The sequence below is a fragment of the Coffea arabica genome, chromosome 10c, assembly GCF_036785885.1.
Source record: "Coffea arabica cultivar ET-39 chromosome 10c, Coffea Arabica ET-39 HiFi, whole genome shotgun sequence".
NCBI classification, from domain to species: domain Eukaryota; kingdom Viridiplantae; phylum Streptophyta; class Magnoliopsida; order Gentianales; family Rubiaceae; genus Coffea; species Coffea arabica.
This window is the reverse complement of record NC_092329.1, coordinates 106-26,719: the sequence shown is the minus strand read 5'-3', so window position 1 is coordinate 26,719 and position 26,614 is coordinate 106. Positions and strand designations below refer to the sequence as shown.

Sequence of the window (26,614 nt, the reverse complement as noted above, 5' to 3'; positions counted from 1 at the left end):
GATGAAGGCTTACCTCTCGCCTTCATATCCAGCCATTCAATGGCTGTTGAGGCTGTCCTTTGCACGCTGCAAAAAATTGCAGCGTGCATGCTGCGATAAATTTTTTTTTTTTTTAAACAACTTGATAATTACAGAAATGATAAAATAAAATATAAATAATAATAATAATTTAAAAAAATTACACAAACCAGGTAATAATAATAATAACAAAACAAAAAATAATTTTAAACAAAAAACTAAACAAAAAATATGGCCATTTTTTAATTAATTTTTCAATTTTTCATTTTTCATCATTTTCTTTTTCTTTTTTTTCATTTTTCCAATCCAACTAAAGCCTATTTTTTTCTTCTTTTTCCTCTTTTTCTTTAATTTTCTCTTTTCTCCTTTTTTTATGATTTTTCATTTTCATTTTTCTTTCAAGAAAGCATTGAATAAAAACAAAATGACTAAAACATATTTTTGATGTTTTCCTTTTCTTTTTCTAAAAACTCTATGCTAATCTTAAACTTAAAAGCTAAAACTAAAAACTAAAACTAAAAGTAAATAAGAATAAATAACAAATGAAATAGGTCAACTAAAAGGGCGAACATGAATAAAACTAAAATATCATAACAACTAATAGTGCAAAACACACAATAACGAACTAAAATGCAAGCAATCTAAAATGAAAATCATGAAATAGATGCTACATAAAATTATTCAAAATTTGGTGTCTACAGTTTGCCCCTCTTTGTCTGAGTTTTGAAAAAACTTGAGACAAAGAAATAGACACCAAATACTTGCCTGTGTTATTGGGCTGCAAAAGATTCCAACGAACAGGAATTCTAATACGGGACTGACCCGAACATGAAAAATAAAACGGGACTGACCCGAACCAGAATTGAAAACGGGACTGACCCGAACAGAAATTTAAACGGGACTGACCCGAACAGAATTTAAAACGGGACTTATTCGAACAGAATTTAAACGGGACTGACCCGAACAAGAATTTAAACGGGACTGACCCGAACAGAATTTAAAACGGGACTGACCCGAACAAGAATTTAAACGGGACAGACCCGAACAGAATTTAAACGGGACAGACCCGAACAGGATTTAAAACGGGACTGACCCGAACAGGAATTTAAACGGGACTGACCCGAACAGAATTTAAACGGGACTGACCCGAACAGGATTTAAAACGAGACTGACCCGAACAGAATTTAAACGGAACTGACCCGAACAAGAATTTAAACGGGACTGACCCGAACAGAATTAAAACGGGGCTGACCCGAACAGAAATTTAAACGGGACTGACCCGAACAGAATTTAGACGGGACTGACCCGAACAGAATTTAAAACGGGACTGACCCGAACAGAATTTAAAACGGGACTGACCCGAACAAGAATTTAAACGGGACAGACCCGAACAGAATTTAAACGGGACAGACCCGAACAGGATTTAAAACGGGACTGACCCGAACAGGAATTTAAACGGGACTGACCCGAACAGAATTTAGACGGGACTGACCCGAACAGAATTTAAAACGGGACTGACCCGAACAGGAATTTAAACGGGACCGACCCAAACAGAATTAAAACGGGACTGACCCGAACAGGAATTTAAACGGGATTGACCGGAACAGGAATTTAGACGGGACTGACCCGAACAGAATTTAGAACGGGACTGACCCGAACAGGAATTTAAACGGGACTGACCCGAACAGAATTAAAACGGGACTAACGGGACTGACCCGAACAGGAATTTAAACGGGACTGACCCGAACAGAATTTAAAACGGGACTGACCCGAACAGAATTTAAAACGGGACTGACCCGAACAGGAATTTAAACGGGACTGACCCGAACAGAATTAAAACGGGACTTCACTGGGAAAGTTTAAACAATGAATTGAGTTTTTTACCTGAGAATAGTTCAACTTTTGCACCAAGAGGGAAATTTGGATCTTTGTGATTGAAGCGAGAGCTGATGTTGTTTCTTATGATCGAGTTTCGCAAATAACATCGATCCTTGCTTACTGGGAAGCTTTGTCTGTCATTGATTTAGGCGCCAAAAGAGAGCGGCTGCTTTTGTTTGTAAATGCAACATTCCTGCAAGAAAAGAAGAAATAATGGACTTGCCACCATTATTTGATCCGATTTGCCTTGAGAATCGTGTAAACATGAGTCTTGTGATGCTTTTACTTCCGCTCTGCGACGTTTGCCTTAATCGAGCTTGAAACCTTTCAATTTCTGAGACTGATAAAATACGGATTTACCACGTCATCCAATCCAGGTGGTAGCTTTGTTGCATGTTACTCTCTGTAGCTGATGATTGAATCCCTTATCTTTGCCCAAACCTTAGAGTTTATCATTCATTTGAATTCAATGGTGAAAGAATGATGCGTGAAAATTTATCACATAACAATCAATGTATATGCAAGATTATTTCCTATGTCAGGCAAAGATGAACATGCAAAAGAATGCAAACAACCATAAGCAGTTATACACAAATAATTGAGAACAACTACAAGGTTTATAAAGATACACTTTGCAAAGAATATTTGTAAAAAAAACAATACAAGTTTAGCCAACGAATATCATATTCAAAACTTTGGATATTTTCTCTTCGGAATCCGATACTGGCAGAAGTATCACAATTATGCGGAGAACCCTAATGAACCAGGTCACCAGCTGTTCCTTCCTGAGCTCGACTGTTAAGAACACCTACCTTGGCGCCCTTTCGGGTTTTCACCAAGATTGCCCCCACCCTTTTTGTTTTTGTTTTTCTTTTTTTCTTCTTTCCCTTTCTTTCTTTTTCTTTTTCTTTCTTTTTTCTTCTTTTTTTTTTCTTTTTCTTTTTTTTTCGAGGCGCCCTTTCGGGTTTTCACCTAAATATCTCGACCATGATCGGCTCAGAAACATGAATTAAAGATTTCTGGCATCAGTAAAAATGTACTTCCCTTGTAAAATTAGGCGAAGACATTACGGACATCACCTGCCAGTTGATTAACAAATTTTCTAATAGAAATGCAGCAAATGACGAAAGCCAGGACTTTGGGCTTTTATAATAAGGTCCGGTAGGGTGCTTTGAAAAAAGTTGAAGCTTGAAAGCAGATTTGATACGAGGGGTGAAATAACTTGAGATTGCACTCTTTTGAAAATAATTCCAAAACTGAGGAAAATTTGCCCCAGTTTGATCGAATTTTCTCTCTTTGCATTTTTCATCACTTTTGCATTTTTCTTTGAAAACTAAATTTGCCCCAGTGTAGGGTTTTCTCTTCCGCCTCTCTTTTTTTTCGAAATAAATTTGCCCCAGTGTGGGGTTTTCTCTTCCCCTTCTTTTTTTTTTTTCCGAAATAAATTTGCCCCAGTGTGGGTTTGCCATTCTCAAGGGTTATCAAACGAAATTTGTCAATTCTGATGGCTCAAAGGGGACAAGTAGAGATAAAATGTTTTTAGTGTAAAAGAAGATGGCCTGACTTGCATTTCGCCATTTGCATGAATTTCTTAAAGAAAATTTGCATGATCAAATGAAAAACTTTTTGCAAATATCTGAGTTGATAGGTTGAGGAAAAGTTCGTCCATCCATTTCTGCTAAAATGAGCGCTCCGCCAGGTAATACCTTTTGGACAATGAACGGCCCTTGCCAATTTGGAGCAAATTTGCCTTTAGCTTCATCTTGCATCGACAAAATCCGCTTCAGTACCTTATCACCTTCTTCAAATGCCCGCCGATGGACTTTTTTGTTGTAAACCCGGGCCACACGTTTTTGATAGCACTGACCATGACAGATAGCATTGAATCGCTTTTCATCGATCAAAGTCAATTGTTCATGGCGCTGCTTGATCCAATTAGCTTCTTCCAGTTTAGCTTCCATAAGGATTCGTAGCGACGGAATTTCAACCTCAGCTGGTAATACAGCTTCCATTCCATACATAAGTGAATACGGCGTTGCCCCAGTCGATGTTCGGATAGAAGTCCGGTACGCCATTAATGCATAGGGCAACTTTTCATGCCAATCGCGATGCCTTTCTGTCATTTTGCGAATAATTTTCTTCAGATTCTTATTTGCGGCTTCTACAGCTCCATTCATCTGAGGCCTATAAATGGCAGAATTGCGGTGTTTGATTTTGAACTGCTCGCATAGTCCATCTACCATGTCATTGTTCAGATTCTTGGCATTATCTGTGATAAGTGTTTCGGGTACTCCAAATCGACAAATGATATGATCTCTCAAGAAATTGCCAACCACCTTCTTCGTGACATGTTTGAATGACTCCGCTTCAACCCATTTGGTAAAGTACTCGATCGCCACCAATATAAATCGATGTCCATTTGAAGCAGGAGGGTCGATTGTACCAATCACATCCATACCCCACATTGAACAGGGCCACGGGGCGGTCATGCTATGCAACTCAGTGGGTGGAGCGCGTATAATGTCACCGTGCATTTGGCATTTTATACATCTCCGGACAAAGTCTATACAATCATGCTCCATAGTAAGCCAGAAGTATCCTGTTCTCATGATTTTCTTGGCTAGCAAATGGCCATTCATGTGAGGTCCACAAACACCACTATGCACTTCTTTCATCATATATTGAGCTTCATCTTCATCAATGCACCTTAAAAGGTTCAAATCTGAGCTTCTTTTGTATAACACTTCTCCATTTAAGAAAAATTTTGAAGCCATTCTACGCAGAAAACCCTTGTCTTTTATACCAGTATGCTGAGGGTAAGACCCCGTTTTGAGAAACTCCTTAATATCCTTATACCAAGGCATATTATCAGAGGACTCGTCTGCAACCCAACAGTGGGCAGGCTTGTCTTGAAGTTGAATCTGGATTGGTTCGATTTTCAATTCATCTGGATACTGGACCATAGAAGCTAGGGTGGCCAAAGCATCAGCAAATGCGTTTCGGGCTCGAGGGAGATGTCTGAATTCCAAATTTTGAAATTGCTTGGCCAGAGTGAGCAGACTACAATGGTAGGGGAGAATTTTTGAATCTTTGGTTATCCACTGCTTCAAGGTTTGATGCACGAGCAAATCTGAATCACTGAAAGCTATCAACTCTTTGATTTCCATTCCTAAAGCCATTTTGAGACAAAAAATGCAGGCTTCATATTCAGCCATATTATTCGTGCAAGCGAATTGCAATTTGGCAGCGGCAGGGTAGTGCTTCCCTTCGGGTGACACCAAAACAGCTCCAATTCCAGCTCCGAGAGAATTCGAAGCTCCATCGAAGAAAAGCCTCCATTCAGGACTTTGTTCACTTATATCATCTGCAGCGCCTACAAATAAGACCCTCTCGTCAGGGAAATAAGTACGGAGTGGTTGATAATCATCATCCATTGGATTTTCCGCCAAATGATCAGCTATAGCTTGCCCCTTGACCGCCTTTTGTGAGATGAAAACAATATCGAATTCTGAGAGAATTATCTGCCATTTCGCCAAACGCCCAGTCAACATCGGCTTCTCCAAAAGATACTTCAAAGGATCAGACCGGGAAATAAGATACGTGGTATGGCTCAACAGATAGTGTCTAAGCTTTTGGGCTGCCCAGGCCAATGCACAGCAGCTTTTCTCAATGAATGAATAATTAGCCTCGTACTGCGTGAACTTCTTGCTTAGATAGTAAATGGCTTGTTCTTTCCTTCCGGATTCATCATGCTGACCTAGAACACACCCTACTGCTCCATCGAGTACAGATAGGTACATGATTAATGGTCGACCGGGCTTCGGTGGTACCAAGACTGGCGGATGCAACAAATAATCTTTAATCTTGTCAAAGGCTTGTTGGCATTCTTCGCTCCAATATAGCGGCACATTCTTTCTCAACAACTTGAACAGTGGTTCGCACGTGGCAGTGAGCTGGGCAATGAACCTCCCAATAAAATTGATCTTTCCTAAGAAACCCCTCACGTCCTTCTGAGTTTTTGGCACCGGCATATCTCGAATTGCTTTGATTTTTGCTGGATCTATCTCTATGCCCCTCTTGCTGACAATGAATCCCAACAGCTTACCCGCAGGTGCTCCGAAGGCGCATTTCGCAGGATTTAGCTTTAAATTGTACTTCCGCAACCTCCCGAATAATTTCTTCAGATCAACCAAGTGGTCCTCTGCCCTTTTAGACTTGATTATAATATCATCCACGTAGACTTCCATCTCCCGGTGGATCATATCATGAAATAGGGTTGTCATGGTCCTCTGATATGTTGCCCCTGCATTCTTTAAACCGAAAGGCATGACTCGGTAGCAAAACGTACCCCAAGGGGTAATGAAAGCAGTTTTCTCCCTATCTTCTTCTGCCATCAAGATTTGGTGGTAGCCAGCAAAACAATCGCAAAAGGTTTCAATCTCATGTCCGGCAGTATTGTCTAAGAGAATGTGAATATTTGGTAGAGGGAAATCATCTTTAGGACTGGCTTTATTGAGGTCTCTATAATCAACACAAACTCGCACCTCTCCACTCTTTTTTGGAACGGGAACTGGATTAGAAAGCCAAATGGGGTAATGGGAAACAATGATAATGTTGGTTTTGAGTTGTTTTTCAATTTGCTCTTTTATTTTGAGGCTCATATCTGGTTTGAATTTTCGGGGTTTTTGTTTTACGGGTGGAAAAGTAGGGTCTGTGGGTAACCGGTGCACTACCACATCAGTTGAAATACCAGTCATGTCGTCGTAGGACCATGCAAAGACATCCTGGAACATAGTAAAAAATTCAATCATCTCCTTTCTCTGCCTTTCATTCAAATGAATACTTATTTGCACCTCCTTAACTTCATCCTTAGTGCCAATGTTTACTGTTTCTGTCTCTTCCAAGTTCGGTTTTGGTTTTTCCTCATATTGTTCAAAATCCTTTGCAAAAGAATCGAATACCTCTTCATTATCACTCTCGCTGTGGAGCTCGGATTCCTCCAAGTCGTGAGTGATATAGAAATTGTCATTATTGAATTCCAGAACAGTAATATCCAAAGGGTCAAATATTTTTATTTTTGGCCATCTGAAAGAATTAACGAATGTAGAATAATAAGCATAATAAACATACAACAAACAAATGAACAAGCAATATGACAAATGAATAAACAAAACAACATGATAAGAACAAACTGTGCATTTTCATAAACCTTTGATTGAAAATTAAACAAATGGAAATAAGCGGCAACGAAATGAAACTTAACAAAAACTCCATTGTGCAAATTTGGTCAAGTGCAAAAGATGTTTTCATTAACTATTTACAGATGTGAAAAATTTTCCATAAATCCATATGAATGACAAACCCCCTAGGTTTACCGAAACTCCTTCTGAACAGGCAGGAACTCGGCAGTCCAATTAGAAATAGACCCCTCAGGGATGTCAGGAAATTCGGCCTCGTTCGGGAAATTGTCTTCAAATATTGCCCCAATGAACAATTGGGACAAACTATCCTCGATTTCTTCAGTTGAATTACCCTCTGATGTGATTATTTCGGTTGGCCGGGGAAAAGTATACCGTAGCGGTGGAATATCGAAAACCCTTTGCCGGCCCTCTTTTTCTGCTCTTTTACGCTCCTTCATCTCCTTGAAATCCTTGGCGGTTGGTCTGAAACCCAAACCGAAGGTATCCCTCTTTTCTACTATCTTCACTGGCTTCAGGATCCCTTGCAGTTCACGCCCCAACCCCTTGTCGAATTTATATCCTCCACGAATCATTTCTCTGGCCATCATTACACTGGCCTTTGAGAGAGTTTGTTCCTCCGTGGTTATCCAACTTACGGAGACTATATCGGATGTGCTGTGAGGGGACATGGTAACACTTTGACTACCCTCCTCTTTAACTCCAGAATCGGTGATCACCAGGCAGTCCTCTTCAGCAAAAATAGTGATTAGTTTGTCATTTACCACGAACTTGAGCAATTGATGCAACGAAGACGGCACAGCCCCCGACTTGTGAATCCATGGCCTTCCAAGTAAGATATTGTAAATGCTCGGGAAGTTCATGACTTGGCAAGTTATTTGAAATTGGGCCGGCCCCATCTCGATTACTAAATCTGCCTCTCCTATTGGCTCCCTCTGCGCTCCATCAAACCCTCTAACGATAGTCCCTGAAGGCCTCAGCTTGATGTCTTGCAACCCTAGTTTCTCTAAGGTACTCCAAGGACAGATATTCAGTGCGGATCCATTATCGATTAACACCTTAGGCAGCATTTTTCCATTGCACCTCACTGTTATGTACAACGCCTTATTATGTCCGATGCCCTCCGTCGGCAATTCATCGTCAGAAAAAGCAATTTGCTTGTTGAATAATACGCTCCCCACCACGTTTGAAAAATTATCAACAGAAATGTCCCTCGGAATTTGAGCCCTTGTTAATACGTCGATCAATGCATCCCTATGCACGTCCGAAGAGAAAAGTAGGTCCAACATGGTTATCTGGGCGGGTGATTTGCTTAGCTTTTCCACTATGTTGTATTCACTTCTCTGGAGTCGTTTAAGGAAATCCACGGCTTCTTTCTCGGTGATTGTTGGTTTGATGGGTGGCTCAGAACTATTGGTTTGAATTGGAGTAGTAGTCTCAAATGGATTTACAGTCTTCCCCGATCTGGTAACTACTGACACTTCCTTCTTTGCGGTTGAATTTTCCCCGATCTGTATGCTAGGCTCATCGTAATTCCACGGCACTTGTTGCAGACTTAATACGGGCTCCTGCTTCGGGAATTCGATGACTACTGGTTTCAAAGCTTCATTCTCCGCTGGCGTGAGATCTAAGACAAAAGGCTTGTTATCTTCTTCGAATGGCAACTCTATGACAAACGGTTGGTCCGTGACCCCAAACACTTCAGCTTCTATTGCCAATTTCTTGATTTGTTCCTCGTACTCCGCATCGTCCATAATAACCCCAACATGCTCTGGTAAGGGGTTTTGATTTACGTTTGGCCCTTGTGGCTCCCTTTTTCTGATCACGATTTCTCCAGACTCAACCATATCCTGAACTTTATGCTTAAGCGCCTTGCAATCCAAAGTTGAATGTCCAGGTGCCCCCGAATGATACGCGCAAACAGCTTGCGGGTTATACCAAACGGGCATGCCATACGGGTAGGTAGGAGGTGGTACTGTACCAATTTTTCCAGAGGCCCTTAACTGGTCATATAATTGGTCTAAAGGCCTGCCTAAATTGGTAAAAGTACGGCTTGGGGGTCTGTTGTAGGGTTCAGTGGGTTGAGGATAGTTGTAAGCAGGTCTATTTGGAGGAGGAAATCTTGGGTTAAATGGAGGTCGAGGTCGGTTTTGGGGTGGATTTGGTTGAGAAATTTGAAAAGGGGCTGAAGGTGGGTTAGTATAGTTTGGGCGAGGTCGAGGGTGGTGGATGTTGGTAGTATATACAGGGTGTGGGTTTGAGTAGTAATGGTAAGGTTGCTGGTAGGTTGGGTTGTGTTGGTATCGGGGTCGGGGTGAAGGGTTGTGGTTCCAAACAAATGTTGTATCTCCTTCTTTCTTTTTGAATTGTGGCTTCTTTTCACTGCTTCCTCGCCCTTGCAAAGCTTCCACTTGCGATTTCAGGGCAGATACATTAACAATTTTTCCGGCTCGTACAAAGTCGTCGAATTCTTCAAGTTTATTTACAATTGCCGCGAATGAACATCCAGTCATACGGAAAATTTCTTCAAAATATGGAGGATCATGGGCCTTGATGAAAGTACGGATGATTTCTTCCTCGGTCATCGGAGGCTCCACCTTGGCAGCTATTTTCCTCCACCTCTTGGCATAAGTCTTGTGATCTTCGGAGGGTTTTCTTTTGGTTCCTTCCAAGGTGGTTCTAGTCGGTGCCAACTCACAATTATACTCATATTGCCTTACGAAAGCCTTGGACAAGTCAATCCAGGTTCTTACGTCTTCAGGTTTCAGATTTGAATACCAGTCAAGTGCGTCCCCTTCCAGACTTTCAGGGAACAACCTTAGAGGCAAGTTTTCATCGTCCACAGGCTTTCCTAATTTGTTTGCAAATAGTCGGAGGTGCGTCTTGGGATTACCCGTCCCATCGTACTTGTTAAACTTAGGAGTTTTGAACCCCTCAGGCAGTTGCACATTCGGAAAGAGACACAGCTCATCGTAATCCAAAACTCCTTGCCTGTTCAGCACCTGACTCTTCCTCATGAATTCATCGAAACGGTCCAGGCGCTTTAATAACTTCACATCAATGGGAGCAGAGGATCCTCCCACCTCTGGTTTGGTTTGAATAAAATGGTCTGGCAGATAAGGCTCAGTGGTGGGGTAATAAAAAGCTTGTGTCTCAGGTGGTATATTTGCAGTGACTTGAGGTTGTGGGCCTTGCATATGAGTAGGGAAAAATGAAGGATTAGGAGGGTAAGTGTATGGCAGATGAACGGTGGGGTAGGTGAAAGTCCCTTCGGGTGGACCTTGCATGGGAACAGTAGTTTGAACTGTAGGAATAACAAAGGGTTCAGATTGCAGTTGTATTACGTGCGGAAGCTCCGGCTGTACCCCGCTACTGACAAGCTCATCTATTAATTTCTTTTGGGTGGCCATTTCAGAGGCCATTTCCCCAAACTTAGCAAGTAACTCGGCCAACTGGACTCCAGGACTCGTGACTTCCGGCTGTGTAGTCGCTGTAGTCTTATCGGATGATTCTGGTTGAATATTCATGTTTACACGATTCCTTTGAGCTTTACTTCGGGATCGCGTAATAATGGGGCTTTTCCGGAAAGCTATTTTTGGAAATTTTACCTGAGAATGCAAAAGACTGCTTTAAATAAACCAATCGTTATTGAATTTCTGCAATTTATTCAAAAGAGGAAAAGAAAAAGACATGAGTTAGTAACTATTCGAACAATTCGGATGCATGTCCTATGGGGGGACCCTTTTTGTGCCAAGGGTAGGCCTAGCATGATGCAACACCTTCGAAGTGGGACCCGTTATACAAACCTGCTTGGACAATAATTCCAAATGATTGCAAAAGAAAATTCACTTTCATTGATAAACTTGCCAATATTTACATCATGTCATGAAGACGATTCCGTACAAGATTACCAAAGCTCTTGAGTCTATCTAATATAGAATCCCTAGTTTCCCTAGCATATGGCAACTTGACACGTTCGGCTTGATCATATAATTCCCCACATTTTCTTTTCATCTCCTGACGCTTTTCTCGCTCACCCTCATACATTTGCTTGTTTTGCTCCGCCATCCCTTTGTATGCTTCGACGGACTTACTTAATTGCAGAATCTCCTTATCCCTTGCTTCAATAATGGCTTTTAACCTTTCCACCTCCTTGGCTGGCTCATCTTGCATTTCTTGTATGGTGGACCTTCCTATCCAGTCTTCATATTGCGGAGTGGTCAATCCCCTTTGTTTGAGTCCCGGAACGTACTTGACGCGTTCGTCATCGGATAATGTTTCCCAGGCCTCATCAATAAGAGTCTTCATTGGAATTTCCTTCGGACATATCCCTTTGTCGAAAACGATGACAAATGGAGTCAGATCCACTGCGGGTGGTACATCTTGGACTCGCCCTAATTGTCGGAGAAACCTCCTCGGATTGTATGCCATGATACCCTGAGTACCCCATAGAGGAACAAATTCGGATGCCTTGGTATGAAGAATAGGTTTGGTACAATTGGTCCAATCCAATACCCATCTAACATTTTGACTGGTCATATTCGTCAAGAAATCCACAAAATCGGACGCATTACACGGCAAATTGCTGCTATCAATCCTTTTGTGATGTGTGATTACCCAGTTATATCCGGACATTGGTAGACTCTCGGGAATAGCCGGTCGTCTCATGAAGTGCTCCATCCCCCATACATGTAAGATTAAATTCGAACCACAAAAGAACTTTCCCCCTCTCTGACAGGTAGAGCAGGCTATGAAAATATCGGCTAGAATGGTTGGAATGATAGAACAGGGCTTATTATTGATTCCTAAAAACAGGTCATACATGATTTTGGTGAGCTTGAAGGCTATCTTTTTGTCTTTCCTGGGAAAAAGATAAGTTCCCGCCATGACTAATCCATACACCCAAACTCTCTTTCGATCCCATATTTCCTTAGAAGTAAACGAGAAATCCCCTCGATGTCTTTCAAAACCATCCCTTAACGCGAATCGATCAAACAAGAATTTTGCCTCTATATTCTGGTCCAACCCTTGTATTACTGACTCCTTTATACCGGTAAAACGACAAAACTCCACTTTGTCAGATGCTAATGGGAATATAACGGCGGTTCCCTGAACCGGCAAATTGAGAAATCCAGCAATTTCCTCGATAGTTATGGTCATTTCTTCTTTCCCTAGCCTAAAAGTAGAACAAATGGGATCCCATAAGTGCACCAAAGCCTCTACCAAATATCCATCGGACTTAATGTCTTTAAAATCCCCGATAGGTCCCAATCGAGTGGATACTTGATTAATCTCGCTTGGCGAAAGCAATGTGGGCCATTTTTGCACCTCAACTGGTATTGCTAACATCTGTTGGACGCGGCGAGGATTTCCCATCTAAGAACGAAAATCGATGTCAAATACCTTACCTACGGGTCCCACCCCTCTAGTTAAACATGAATTTAAACGTGCAATTCCCAAAATAGGGTTAAATACCCACGGGAAAAAAGGTTGGCTTATCCCTAATATAGGATTCCCTATATGGCATTCCATTTCTAGGGCTTATGCATGATGCCATTTATTAAAGCAGTAAAATATGCAATATGACCTAAAGGACCCTTGATTTGCCAGGGTAGGCCCAAAATGACATGACATTATTATTTATGCACAAAAATATACAAAACTTCTTAAACGTGCCATGTCCTATCTACACGGGTAGGCTTCTTAAAAGAAGGTCATGCCAGACCTCTTATTTGCTAGGGTTGTGAATGCAAAAACAAGAAACAAGGAAAGTTAGTTCCACATTTAATCACATAACACGTTGGACAATTAAATGATAAAAAACAGGAAAAGTAAATAAGGAAAAGGATGGGATCCCTCCCCTCGTGAATGGTGTCCCTAATAGGGTTAGGCAGACTCTACCCTAGGTGAACTATATGGATGCATGAGGTTGGGGTTCACTAATGCATCTAACTCGATAAGCTCAGGTCCCCAAGCCTTCAGACTTAGGGCCAAGGGTCATCAATTCCATGGCCCTTTGTCGGTGGCTCGAGCGATTCCCCAAACACCGCTACGCACACGTCGTGTCACGGCCGCATGTTTGAGTGAATCTATAAAAAACCTCAACCTTCGACTAAAAACTAAGGATATTAACCCAAAGTTTAAAGCGGAAGAGTGAGTGACCCATTGGATCGTGCTACGCACACGTCGTGTCACGATCACACGTCCAAGTGGGTCTCCTAATCCTAATAGGGTGGAGTGGCGTGACAAGCCACTAAAAAGAAAAATAAAGGGGGATGAATAGTAAAGCGTATGCGCGTATGATAGTGCACGTTTTGGAGGGGAGGGATCGAGAACCAATGCGTGGCTCTAAGGGTGACACACCCCCCCAAGTGCAATGACAAGCGCGGTATAAACAATTAAACATTCATTCAAACATCCAATCATACATACGTGAGTGAGGGAGCTTGATACGTGAGCGAATCAAAAAATGAAAAAATGCAACCCTAATATCCAAATGCAATTCATAAAAGGGGTAGAAAAAGGAAAAAGAATGGTTAAATAAAAAATGCTCGGACCCACTTAGGAATTCCCCAGTGGAGTCGCCAACTGTCGCGCCCCATTTTTTTTTGGAAAAATAAAATGATTGTTTTTGTGATTTTATTGGTTTGGAAAAAGTGAATTTTTTGATAAAAATAAAAATGGGTCTAAATGGGACTTTTGAAAATGCGACGATTTGACCCAAGAAAAATAGTTCAAAAAGGGTTTTTTATATGAAAAATGGAGTCGCCACTTGGTATAGAGTTAGGGTGTACCAAGTCACCCAAAAAGTGAATTTTTTTAAGGAAAAAAAAAGTAAGAAACCCTTTTGAACGACTCCTAGTCCACGCAAACAAAGAAAAAGGTTCGGGAGTCACATTTGACGAAGGGGAAGGCAAGGATAAAAATCCAAGGCACCCCTTCGACCTAACCAAGGCTAGTTGCGTGATTTAACCCTTATTTTCCTAAATTTTTCTACCCAAAGTATGTATTTGCAATTTGGACAAAGACTAATGAATGAGAAATGCAATCCTAAATCTAAGAAATGTCTCTTATGAGGCTTGTGGTCCCATTCACATGAATTGTGAAGGCCAATAAGAAAGACCTCATAGAAAATCGTGAATGATGCAAATGAGGACTCAAATAAGAGTGTAAGTGTGCAAAGTGTAGAGAAGGGCATGTGTGCAATTTGAAAGTGTTTGTGTGCAAATGAATGAAAATATAAGTGCTCGTGTGCAAGTGAACAAAAATAGTAAATATATATAAGTAAAAAGATAGGTGCAATGTGTGAGGTGAAAAATAAAGAAGTGAATAGGTGTGTGAATATGGCATATGGATTAAAAAATTTAATGAGGAGAATAATGAGAAAATGAAAATGTATGAACTTAGAGGGATGCATCAAGTCGGGTACGGGGATGACCTCTAGTTTTATGATTTTAATTTTCCCTTTGACTAGAAGGAAAAACTAGCGTGCTAAGGCTATTTGAAGCCACACTCGCTCGTTTCCCTTATCGGAAGGGGATTTTCACGCAAATGAACCCTAACTAGCATGAGATGCAAGTCCTAAAGTGAAGGGGAAGGGGTTTGAGGAACATGCCAAATGATAACACCTTTTATGCATACAAAAAAAAAACAAAGAGAAATCTGGAATGAGAAACCAACTCATGATTCAGATTGGTTCAAGACAACTCACCCACCATTCAGAATTTTTAGGGAAATCTATTTTACTTGGCCAACATTCAAGCTAGTTTACGTTTCCTGTGATTCAAAGAATGCAAACTCAACACCAAACCTTCTTTTCTTCCATTCAAACATAAGATTAGGCATGCAGGTTAAGCAGGAAAACTCAACAAATCAAACACAGAGAAGAAAACATCACAGAAAAATTGTGGCAGCTTAGGCTTCTGTACTAATTTGCTGCATTTTCAAACACAAACTTTGGACTTTAGCACCTCATCTTTAACCAAACCTTTCACCTAACAAAATCATTACTTCAAAACACACATAAATGCCATGGTACAATGAACCATGAGCATGGAAAAACATGCAAACTGCTTGAACCTTTCAACAGACTTGCGGATTTGGCTTCTGCAATTTTCAGCCATGACTTTCTATCCTTGCATGTAAACTTTCGGCAAAACCAAGTTCATTTAAAACTTCAAATCAACTTCACTCAAAACCACGTTAAACACCTCTCAAAATATTTCAAATAACCAGCAAACTAAGTAATTCAAACACTCGAAAAATTCAGCAGCCAAAAGTGAAGCCTGCTGCATTTTTTTTTTTGTTTCCTAACTCAAATTTCCAATTCAAACACACGACTTTGATTAGATACCCTTCAACCCCAACATCACAGCTTTAAACTACGCAAGTAACTATACACCCACCCCAATCCAGATGAACAAAAACCAGACTGAAGCCATGCAAAAAATTCTGGAAAAATATGTGTGCAAAGGTGGTTCAGCAACCTGAAATGATCATTTTCAGCAAGCATTTGATCTTAATTCAAGTGTTTCAGCCCCCAAACATACAAAACATGCATTTTATACCTATAACTACCCAAAAACAGCTTACAAACTCACAGAACGAAAAGGGAAATCAACGAATTAAAAGTCAGAAATTCAACTTGCCGAAGAAGCACTCCATTTTCTGATTTGGTTCTTGTTCCTCACATGGACAGCAGCAATACTTAAAATGAGAATCTATGACACTAACTTACAAGAAAAATCTAGTCTTGCAACCCAAAACTCAACCTAAGACGAACCACCAACCAAAGTTGGAAACTTTAACCATTTTCTCTCGGCCAAAACACCCATATGTGAAATATCAACCCCCCACCCAAACTTCAGATTTTACCAAACCCAAAAACAAGAAACCTTAGTCATATTGAAGCCAGACCAGAATCAACAAGGACACAGAAATGCAAACAAATAACTAAAGGAAAAAACTTTGACCTTTAAAAGAAGAAATCGATACCTGAAACGAAGAAAGAACTTGAACGATTCAGCAAACACTCGATGGAGGAGCGATGATGATGCAGTTGTCTTCTCTCTCTCTCTGTATGCTCTACTCTTTCTTCCTAATCAGCCGCCCATCAGCCTCTCTGATTTCTCAGCCTGTTTTCCTCTCATTTCTTTTGCTTGTTTCTGATTTTTCCCTTTAGTCTACAGCCGACAACCTTTGTCTCTCTCTTCTCAGTTTTCCTTAGCCGTTCCACTCTCTCCCCACTAGCTCTCTCTCTCGATTGTCCTCCCTCTTTTTTCCTAGCTCTGCCCCTTTTCCCTCTTGCTCTCAGTTCTGCCGTTCACTCCCTTCTCTCCCCAGATTTTCAGCCGTTCCTTTCTCTCCCCCAAAACCCCTTACGGCTGAACCTTCTTATCCATTTTATATCCACTTCCCAATCTCCTAAACCCTCACCTCAATGGTGAGGATGAAGGCTTACCTCTCGCCTTCATATCCAGCCATTCAATGGCTGTTGAGGCTGTCCTTTGCACGCTGCAAAAAATTGCAGCGTGCATGCTGCGATAATTTTTTTTTTTTTTTTAAACAACTTGATAATTACAGAAATGATAAAATAAAATATAAATAATAATAATAATAATAAAAAAATTACACAAACCAGGTAATAATAATAATAACAAAACAAAAAATAATTTTAAACAAAAAACTAAACAAAAAAAAAGGCCATTTTTTAATTAATTTTTCAATTTTTCATTTTTCATCATTTTCTTTTTCTTTTTTTTCATTTTTCCAATCCAACTAAAGCCTATTTTTTTCTTCTTTTTCCTCTTTTTCTTTAATTTTCTCTTTTCTCCTTTTTTTATGATTTTTCATTTTCATTTTTCTTTCAAGAAAGCATTGAATAAAAACAAAATGACTAAAACATATTTTTGATGTTTTCCTTTTCTTTTTCTAAAAACTCTATGCTAATCTTAAACTTAAAAGCTAAAACTAAAAACTAAAACTAAAAGTAAATAAGAATAAATAGCAAATGAAATAGGTCAACTAAAAGGGCGAACATGAATAAAACTAAAATATCATAACAACTAATAGTGCAAAACACACAATAATGAACTAAAATGCAAGCAATCTAAAATGAAAATCATGAAATAGATGCTACATAAAATTATTCAAAATTTGGTGTCTACACCCATAGAGTGGTTTGTTGGGAATTTCCAGTCCAGGGAGCCTTCAAGTTAAATACGGATGGGTGCTCGCTAGGCAACCCGGGCGTTAGTGGCGGGGCTGGTGTGCTTAGGGACTCGTCTGGTGCTTTGTTGTTTGGCTTTTCTGTTCCGTTTGGGGAACTTACATGTCTGCAAGCGGAGATAAAGGCTTTGGTGTTTGGGGTGCAACAATGCCGTCTTCGGGGTTTCTCGCGGATTCGGGTGGAGGTGGATTCTCTTGTGTTAGTCAACCTCCTGGTAAGACAAGTCAGGTGTCCGTGGTCAGTTCGGTCGGATCTGGAATCGTTACGGGCTGTCCAAGGGTTGGAGTGGACGGTGGGGCATTGTTATCGGGAAATGAATCAAGTGGCGGATGCCTTAGCCAAGGTTGGGGCACATTCTGAGGGTACTATTTTGTATACGACACAGTCTGAGTTGTCAAGGGTGGCAAGGGGGGCCTTAGGTTTAGATAGGTCGCAGATTCCTGCGATTCGTACTCGAGCTATTTCTCACTGAAGCCTGTATATTTTGATTTTCTTGATTCTAATAAAATCGTAGTTTTTATAAAAAAAAAAAAAAAAAGAGTCTTTGCGTGGAACATCCTATCCTAGACTTGCCAACCGTCTTACTAAGCTTCAAAATTTTACCAATATTAAGATAAACTGACTTAAATATGATCTAACATGAATGCATAATTTACCAAGTTAAATAATTGGAATTAGTTCAAAATAACAGTAAGGCAGGCTTTGATACCAGAACCGACCCAGTAATAGAATCAATAATTAAACATAAAGTAATAGAATAAGTCAATTGAAAGTAAGAGCCAGATATAAATTGAAAGTAATAAAACTTACAATAATCAGAGTAGTCTATGAAAAACGGAAGCTTTAATGAATTCAAACTTCTTGGAGCTTTTGATTGAAGTGAAATAGTACAGGGATTGGAATTGAGAGTACAAGAAAGAGAAGGAATGAGAAGGAACACTCGAAAATTTCAATGCTAGAACCTACTATTCAAAACTCGATACCTTTTACTTGTTTTGCAATCTATTTATAGAGGTTACAAAGTTGAATTTCATTTGCATTTGATTGCCGACACTTGATTTGAATTTCATTTGCATTTGATTGCCGACACCTTATCTCCTTTTTGATTGGTTCTTTTGAGATTGTGATCTTATCTTCTTTGAAATGTGGCTGACATCTTTTTAAAAGATATTCGGGTCTTGAGCACATGGCCCTCCAAAAGGATCAAAAGTTGTATCTGACGTAGAGCTTGATGACTCATCTGTCTTTTGTTCTTGTCCTGTTGCTTGATTTTGAAGATAACTCATATATTCTTTGAATATCTCGGGATTCTGCATCATCTTTTTGAATAAAAATTCATTAGCTATTGCTTTTGTTGTTGAGGTTGATGCTGATTCCTTTTTCTGAGGAGTAGTTGGAATATTGACTTTTACGGCTGGATGAATTGACCATTTGAGTTTCTCTCTTGTTTCGAGGAATTTCAACACATTTTCTTGATCACATAAATCTCGATTGAATCTTGCCCACCATTTAATCTTGAATTCTCGAACTAATGATATTGGAAGTGATTTTTCTAATTCCTGCTGAATCTTAGAACTCCAGCAAAATATCCATGGAACTTTAAATTCCATATGAAACAGGATTGGTCTTGAATATTCTTTTCCTTTGGCTTTTTTGAGATATGTCTGAAATCCCATTAATGCTCTAGCAGGTAGAATTTCTTTTTGAGAACCAAACCAATTCCACCAGTGATGAAACCAAATTGCAAATTCTCTATTGCAACTTTCTTTGAATGTAAAGAACCCTAAGTCATTGAATCACCTAAATAAGAAAGCATGATACCAAGCCATTTTGTAATCTTGATATGTAAATCCATTTGGAATGAATCTTACTGAGAAAGACATATTTGAATATAAAGAAGTCCATTCACTTGGTGAACAAACCTTTCAAATGATGCATTTTGAATGGCTGATTATTTGTGGTTTCTCTTTATCTGGAATGGGATAAATTTCAATGGATTGAGTATCCGTAAGGATCAATTTATAATAATCTAAATTTTTTGTAGAATCATCTGGTTGCCAAAAGCATTTGGAAGGAAACAATCTTTGAGTGAGATTTGTGAGTGCATTATAAGGAAGTAATTCTTGGAATCTAGTTAGGGTGATATGTTGAGTGAATGGTTTAGTGAAATAGGTGTTTTCATTAGGTTTATTTTGATTTAGAGGCTTTGAAGGGTTTTGATTGGGTCTAGTATTGATAGTGTTTTTGGCTGCTTGACTATAACTTAGTGCTGGGAAATCTTGAAGAGTTTGGAATCTATTTGGGGTTACAGGAATTTGAGTGAGACTCATCTCATAATCTTTTGGAGTCTTTGGTCTTGAACCTAAACTTTCTGTTTTTGAATCGATCTTCCTACAAATTTCAACAAATAATAGAACTTAATTCTTTTTTCTTCTTTTGAATCAAAACTTGATATTCTCCAGCATTTTTCCATTTTGTGCTGCCCAATTCTTTGCTAGAATGATTTGATCAATCATTCTCTTCTTGATGTAGCATTGTTCCTTTAGATTAAGAATTGCCTTTGATCTTCAGCTTTTGACTTCATCATGTCTATGAATATGATATGGTTGAATTCTCCCTTGAGAGGTATAGTAAATGAGATTTCGAGAAGATAAACGAGCATATTTTTGAAGTTGGTTTTTCTCATAGTCTTTTTCTAATGCTTCTTATCATTTCTTGCTTCATTTCCCTGTAAAAATTCTCTTGTTAAAAAATCAGGAAGAGAATTATTTTCTCCATTTATAAATCTATTTCAAAATTAAAGACTGATAGAATAGCTTGCCATCTAGCAAAAATTTGCTTTGAAACTATATTTTGAACGTCTTTTTGTAAAAGTTCTTTTGCTGATTTACAATCTTTTCTTAATAAAAATGTTTGGGTAAAATACAAGGAACCCCCTTGTGGTTTCCTGAAAAGACACCTTATCCCCTTATTGTTTAAAAACCTCCACATAAACACCCTAAATTTCATAACTAAAGTGGAAATTACCTTCTGAACTGGCTGAGTTACCAGCTGACTTTGTCAAAATCCTGTCCCTTATATCTGTGAACTCCTTTGGCATCGATGCAATGTCCAACTCTCTCAGCGTTTTAACAAATCTCATGTTAATTTCCGGACAATGTCAATCACTTGATGCATATTATCACGGCAACTCACAACACAAAGGTGCTTGCGTGCGTGATTCATTCTCCCTCTTCTAGACTAATTGCTTGTCTTCTCCCTCCCTCTTGTTCGTTCATTCATTCTTTTTTTTGAGGGACGTGCAAGTTGCGTTGTATTTTATGAGGAAGGGAAAATTTTCTTGGCTCAAGATTTTTGTGGAGAAGCCACTTGTTCAGTGTTACATTATTGTTTAGGGCTCCACCTCCACGTCCTTGCCACTAAGAAATCAAGTTCAACAAAAGGCCCAGGTTTAATAAGTATCAGCTGCTAGCATTGTGATGACAATCATGCAACTCAGCTCAATCATAAGCTCAATTATTGGCATGACATTGACAAATGCAATCGTCACCACTTTGGATTGAACATGCATCAACACTAAAGTCGATTAGGAAATCCTCCTAAATGATTATCCCCTTCTGTACCGCGACCATTATGATGATCAATTGAAGGCAGATTATTTGAACGTGTTAAATGAACAAGGCGTGCAGAGAAACTTTCTTTTCCAATGTTAGTGAAATTTTATTAAACCAGGCTTTGTAGGTGCATCTCAATCTCTCATCCACACACGCAAACAAGCAAAGAAACAGACATCACAAATTACTTCAGGCCTTCTCTATCGTTAAAAGACTACCTTTACAACTGAGCAAAATTCTTGACCAAGTCGTAGTTTCTACATAACTTGTTAATTTATTACAAGAAGAATGTGGATGCACAACGAATGCATGATGCGAGTATTACTATCATTCTTATACCCTGACATGATATCATTTTTGTTTTTGTTTACTGTGTACAGATATATACAAAGAACATTACTGCCAAAACTAGACAAATCCATGGGAGAGATACCAAAGAGTGACAGGCATTCACTCAACTGGCCTGGCTGAAAAACAGTAAAGGGGTATATGGTGGTAGATGATCAATTCAAAGAAGGGCTAAGAACTACCTAGGCTAGCCACCCCAGTTTTGACTTTCAATTGAAACAGGCTCCAGTGTATCATGCCTTCTTTAACTTGCATTTTCTTCCACGACTAAGCCAAAGGATTTCTGAATCTTCTTTAACTTTTTGATGTTTATCCTCAACTAGGTGGTAGTCGGGAACTTCTGGCTCTTCTAAAGAGACGGAACATAAAAAGATCAAATAGACAAAGAGTAACCGAACCAAGACCTTGTATAATTTTGCATGCAGGAGTTGAACATAAACTTAAAAGATCGGTCTCAAATCATTTCACGATCATATTGAAAGTGATTAGACAACCATACAATCACTTGTTCGAGGTTTTTGATTCCCCAAATATCAACCAAAATTATCATATAAATGTAGCACTTCAGGAAATAAGCATCAACTTCAAATTATTAACTTCTTGCACAGCCACTAAAGAGGTTAATATGGCATTAAGAGCTGCATATTAATATGGCATTGAGGTCCTGACCATATTCCTGAATGAAATCTAACCAATTTTTCTTTCGAATTTTCGAATTTTTGTTTCAATATTCCTCCATATCCTAATTTCGATACATCTGTTTCAACTATCATAAAGGCTTTAGGATGAGGAAGACTTAGAAATGGTAAGGTTTGAATTTTTTTCTTAAGACATATAATTTTTGAGTAAATTTTATATACACTGACAGTGCATACAATATCACCGTTGGATCCATGACACATGTGAAAAAATTAAATTTTAAATTTAAATTTTGCATAGTTATCATTCATCCAACGCTGATAGTGTATACACTGTCAATATAGAAAAGATTAATCTATAATTTTTTGGGTATGTCCTTCTATCCATGGTTTAGGATTCTTTTTTAACCTATTAAATAATATCTAGCATTCTTGTCTTAGCTTAGGCAAGAAGTCAGCAATATAATTTAAACATCCTAAAAATCTTTGTAATTGATTTTATCTTTAATTTCATCTGGAAACTTATTTGCAAATTCTAATGCTCTATTTATAGGTTTTATTGTACCTTTGTAAATATCATGTCCTAAAAATCTTATTCGAGTTTGAAATAATTTTAATTTAGATGCTGAAACTACTAATCCATTTTTCTTAACTACCTTTAAAAATATTTTTAAATGTTTAAAATGCTGTTCTAATGAATCAGAAAATATTAATACATCATCTATATATACTATACTAAATGAACTATTTTTTTTTCCATATGGCTTTTTTTTTATGGCACATAGTTTAGTGATTAAAATCAAGGATTTCTAGTCAACGAGTTGACTACTTATTTTCTATGAATTTTCTTTTTTTTTAGTTATTCTTTATTAGATAAATGAAAACAGGATTACAAATTTTCCGACACGCACTATCTCAATCTACCCCTCTTACTGTCCTCCTAACAGATGACATGCCTAGCCTATCCAGTCGGGACTCCCCCCTTGCTAGTTTTGGAAATTTGTTGATATGATCATAGACTATACAAGCATGTTGCTGATGGTAAACACCCACATGCACATGCGCACATAGTAGATTGTACTAAATGAATTATATGAATTGAATATATCATTCATTATATTCTGAAATTTTGAAGGGGCATTTTTTAGTCCAAAAGGCATAACCTTCCATTCATAATGTCCAAACGGTGTTGCAAATATTGTTATATATCTGTCTTCGGGTGCTATTATTATTTGCCAATAACCTGATTTTAAATCAAATTTGGAGAATATCTTAGCATTAAATAATCTATTTTGTAAATCTTTTTTATTGGGAATTGGATATCTTATCCATTGTAAAACTTTGTTTAATGGTTTATAATTAATTACTTATCTTGGAACTCCTATTTCTTTTTCAGGTTGATTCATTACATAAAAAGCTGCACAACTCCAAGGTGATTTTGATGATGTTATTAATCTTTTATCCATTAGAGTTTGTATTTCTTTTTTACAAAATTCTAATAATTCAAAATTCATTTGCATTGGTCTAGCTTTAGTTGGAATATCTTTTTCATTAAAATCTTTTTCATAGGGTAAATTAATCATATGTTGTTTTCTATTCCAAAATGCATTAGGTATATCTGCGCATACTTCCTTCTTTTTAATTCTTCTAACTGTGTAATTTTAGTTTTCATATTTACTTCATTTAGTTGTTCTTCTATTTTTAAATAAGATTTTTCTTTTTTAATATAATTTATATGTTGCTTAACATGTTGAATAGTATTTATTGTTTTATAAATAGAGGATGATTGCAATATTTGTAATTCTCTTTGTTTTATTGGTGTTAAAAATTTAAATGTAATAGTCTTTCCCATGATATTTGTAGAAACTCCATCATAATTTATAGAGAAGGGAAATATTTGAATTAAAAAAGGGGTTCCTAATATCATATCATTACTTATGTTGTTAACTATTAAAAAATTATGTTTTAAGCAGTAATTATCATTGCATATTGATCCTTTCGTAAATTTGTATTTTACTTGTAATTTTTCTTCATTTGCTGCTAATAATTCTTCCTTAGTTCTTTCACAATATTTAGTTGGAATTAATCCTTCTTTTATACAGTTTGAATATGCTCCACTATCAAATAAGGCTACATAAGTTTCTTTAAAATCTTCTACTGTTACAATCACTAAAGCATACCATTTTTGAAATGTCATTCTTTCTATTATATTTAAATATTGTTTTTCGTCTATTGGTCTTTCAGAAATTATTATTTCATTTGTTTTTGAAGTAGAAGGTTCATCTATATTTTGTTCATTATTTATTAGTGACATTTTTGCTTCGATTTCTAAATCTTTGGTTTTTAAATTTATTATTTCTTGTTGTAATTGTTTTACTTGTACTTTTAGACTATTTATTCCTGTTTGAAGATCTTCAGTAGTTTCTTTCCTTATATTATTTATATTAGGATATTTATCTATTAATTTTGAAAAACTAAATGGTTCAATTATTTTTGGCATTTTATCTTCTTGTATTATTAAACTTTTCAATCTGTCTAAATATTCTTTTTTAGGCATAGGATCGTTTATTTTATCTATTATATCTAATAAAAATTCTTTATCTTCTTTTTTAGTAATAACATTTATATATTTTGGATTGCTTGAGCAACTACAATCTTCGTGATCTTCTGAACTACTTAAGTCATTATAATAATCATCGTCCGTTTCTTGCTCTTTTTCATTTATTAATAAATTGATTAATTTGTTTCTTATCTCTTCATCTTCCGCACATATTTCATTTATTTTTCCCTTAATTTACATTTATCTACTTTATGTCCTTTTTTCCCGCATTTCCAGCAAACAACTTTCTTTTTATTATACTTTTTATAATAAAGTTCTTTATTAGTTTTTTTATGTTTTTTTTTTATTTTTTCCTTTCTTTATTTTTCTTTTTATGTGATGAAGGGGATTTTATTTTCTTAATTCCAAAAGCTTTAGAAAATGATCCTACTTCTTTTGTTTTTGAGCCATATTTTATTTGAATTTTTAATTCAGAACATAAAAGTATACCTTCCTTTTTAACAAAAGCAAATAATTGACCAAAAGTAATATTTTCCAATGAAATAACTTCAGTTCCCATTTCCTTTTGTAAATTATCTATTTTTCTTTGTGAAAATAAATTTGGTAATCCTGTTATAAATCTTTCTTTCCAAAATGAAGCATTGCAATCTGGTCTTCTTAGTACATTAGTCAAAAACATATCTTTATACCATCTAAAATCTGACAAAGTTAGACATTTTAAATTTGTTAAAAAGGTTTTGTTTGCATTTAATTCTTCCTTTGGATTTCCTACAAAATACATTACTATTGTTACAATTAAAGATTCTGCAGCATCTGACTGTATTTGAATATTCCCTTAATCATCTTCTATTTCTACTGTATGATCTAATATTGATAATTTATCTTAAAGATTTAATGCATTATCCCACCAGTTTTTTAATTGTCTTGTAAAACCAAAAACTAATAAGGTTGCAATGTTTCTTTCTTGAATATTTTTTTAGCTTATATGCTAGACTAGCCATTCCTATTTCTTGTAGAGTATTTAATACTTCGTATTCTGCTCTTCCATCTATATTCCATTCATATATTGAATCTCCATCATATTTTGTAGTATGAAATTTCGATCTTTCTTCATATTGTATATCAGGAGGGCTAGGTCTACGATAATAATTTCTTGTGCTTACTAATTGTCAATCCTTTTTGTTTCTAAAAGTTTTTCTTCACTTTATCCTATTTATTTGATTACCTTCTTCTTTATTAAATTGTTCTTCTATAGAAGTAACTATGTCTGTTTCTTCTTCTAAATAACTTGATTTTTCTGATGTTGATTCTTCATTTATAATTACTTCATCTAAAGTATTTATTCTAGGAGTGTTTGTTGTTAATGATTGTAAGGTTTGAGATATTCTTCCTAAAATTGTATCTATGGAATTAACATTTTGTACTAATTCTTATTCTCTTTCTCTTGGAAGACTTCTTGGTTAAAAATGAGGAGCTGAAATATCATTTGGGAATCTAGAAATTGGTCTCTGTATACCATCAATTTTTGTACTTACTACTTCTATATGTTGTGATATGGTATGAAGTGTTTGATTTCTATAATTATTCTGTTGATATAATTTTTTAATATCTTCTATATTTACATTATTATTAGTACTTCTTAATTTTTTTACTCACTTTAAGAAAAATTAGTTGACTTTGTCAGAAAAGTAAATCTAGTCTACTATTTTCCTAAAATATCCTTTCGTTAATATTAATAGTATGATAAATCACTATATTTTTACATTAATTAAAACAACAAATTTCATGGAAAAGTTATACTATTTAAGGCATTAATCAAAGTAATTATTGAATAAGATAAGTTACATTAATTGATAAAAATTTACATTAAATAATAAAATATTTTAGAGAAGTTAAAAATTAACTACAGTTTTCAATTGAAAAGTGAACTATAATTTGAAATGGATGAAAATGGATAATAAAACTCTCAAAATAGGGCGACGGGAGTATTATTGATGCATATAATGAGCTCACTAACATTTTTTAGATAGATTTAATCACTGGGTGAGAGACTGATGAACTTTCGAAAATTTTAATCATATGCATCATTGATAAAATATTTGCATCTGCATAGAAGTGAGTCTGTCAACCCA

General features: G+C 37.0%; 1 protein-coding gene across 1 annotated transcript; it reads right to left on the bottom strand.

The window, feature by feature from the left end:
* Positions 1-10,925: 10,925 nt before the first annotated feature.
* On the bottom strand, positions 10,926-16,625 carry LOC113714702 (uncharacterized). The gene is made up of 2 exons (XM_072068442.1): positions 16,089-16,625; positions 10,926-12,470 (listed from the first exon to the last, which is right to left on the bottom strand). Exon 2 carries the CDS (start codon positions 12,468-12,470, stop codon positions 10,968-10,970), a length of 1,503 nt encoding a protein of 500 aa, XP_071924543.1. The 5' UTR covers positions 16,089-16,625; the 3' UTR covers positions 10,926-10,967.
* Between the last annotated feature and the right edge of the window lie 9,989 nt (positions 16,626-26,614).

Coding starts and splice junctions, on each gene's coding strand:
- LOC113714702 (XM_072068442.1), bottom strand. CDS start 12,470: ATGGGAAATCCTCGCCGCGTCCAACAGATGTTAGCAATACCAGTTGAG.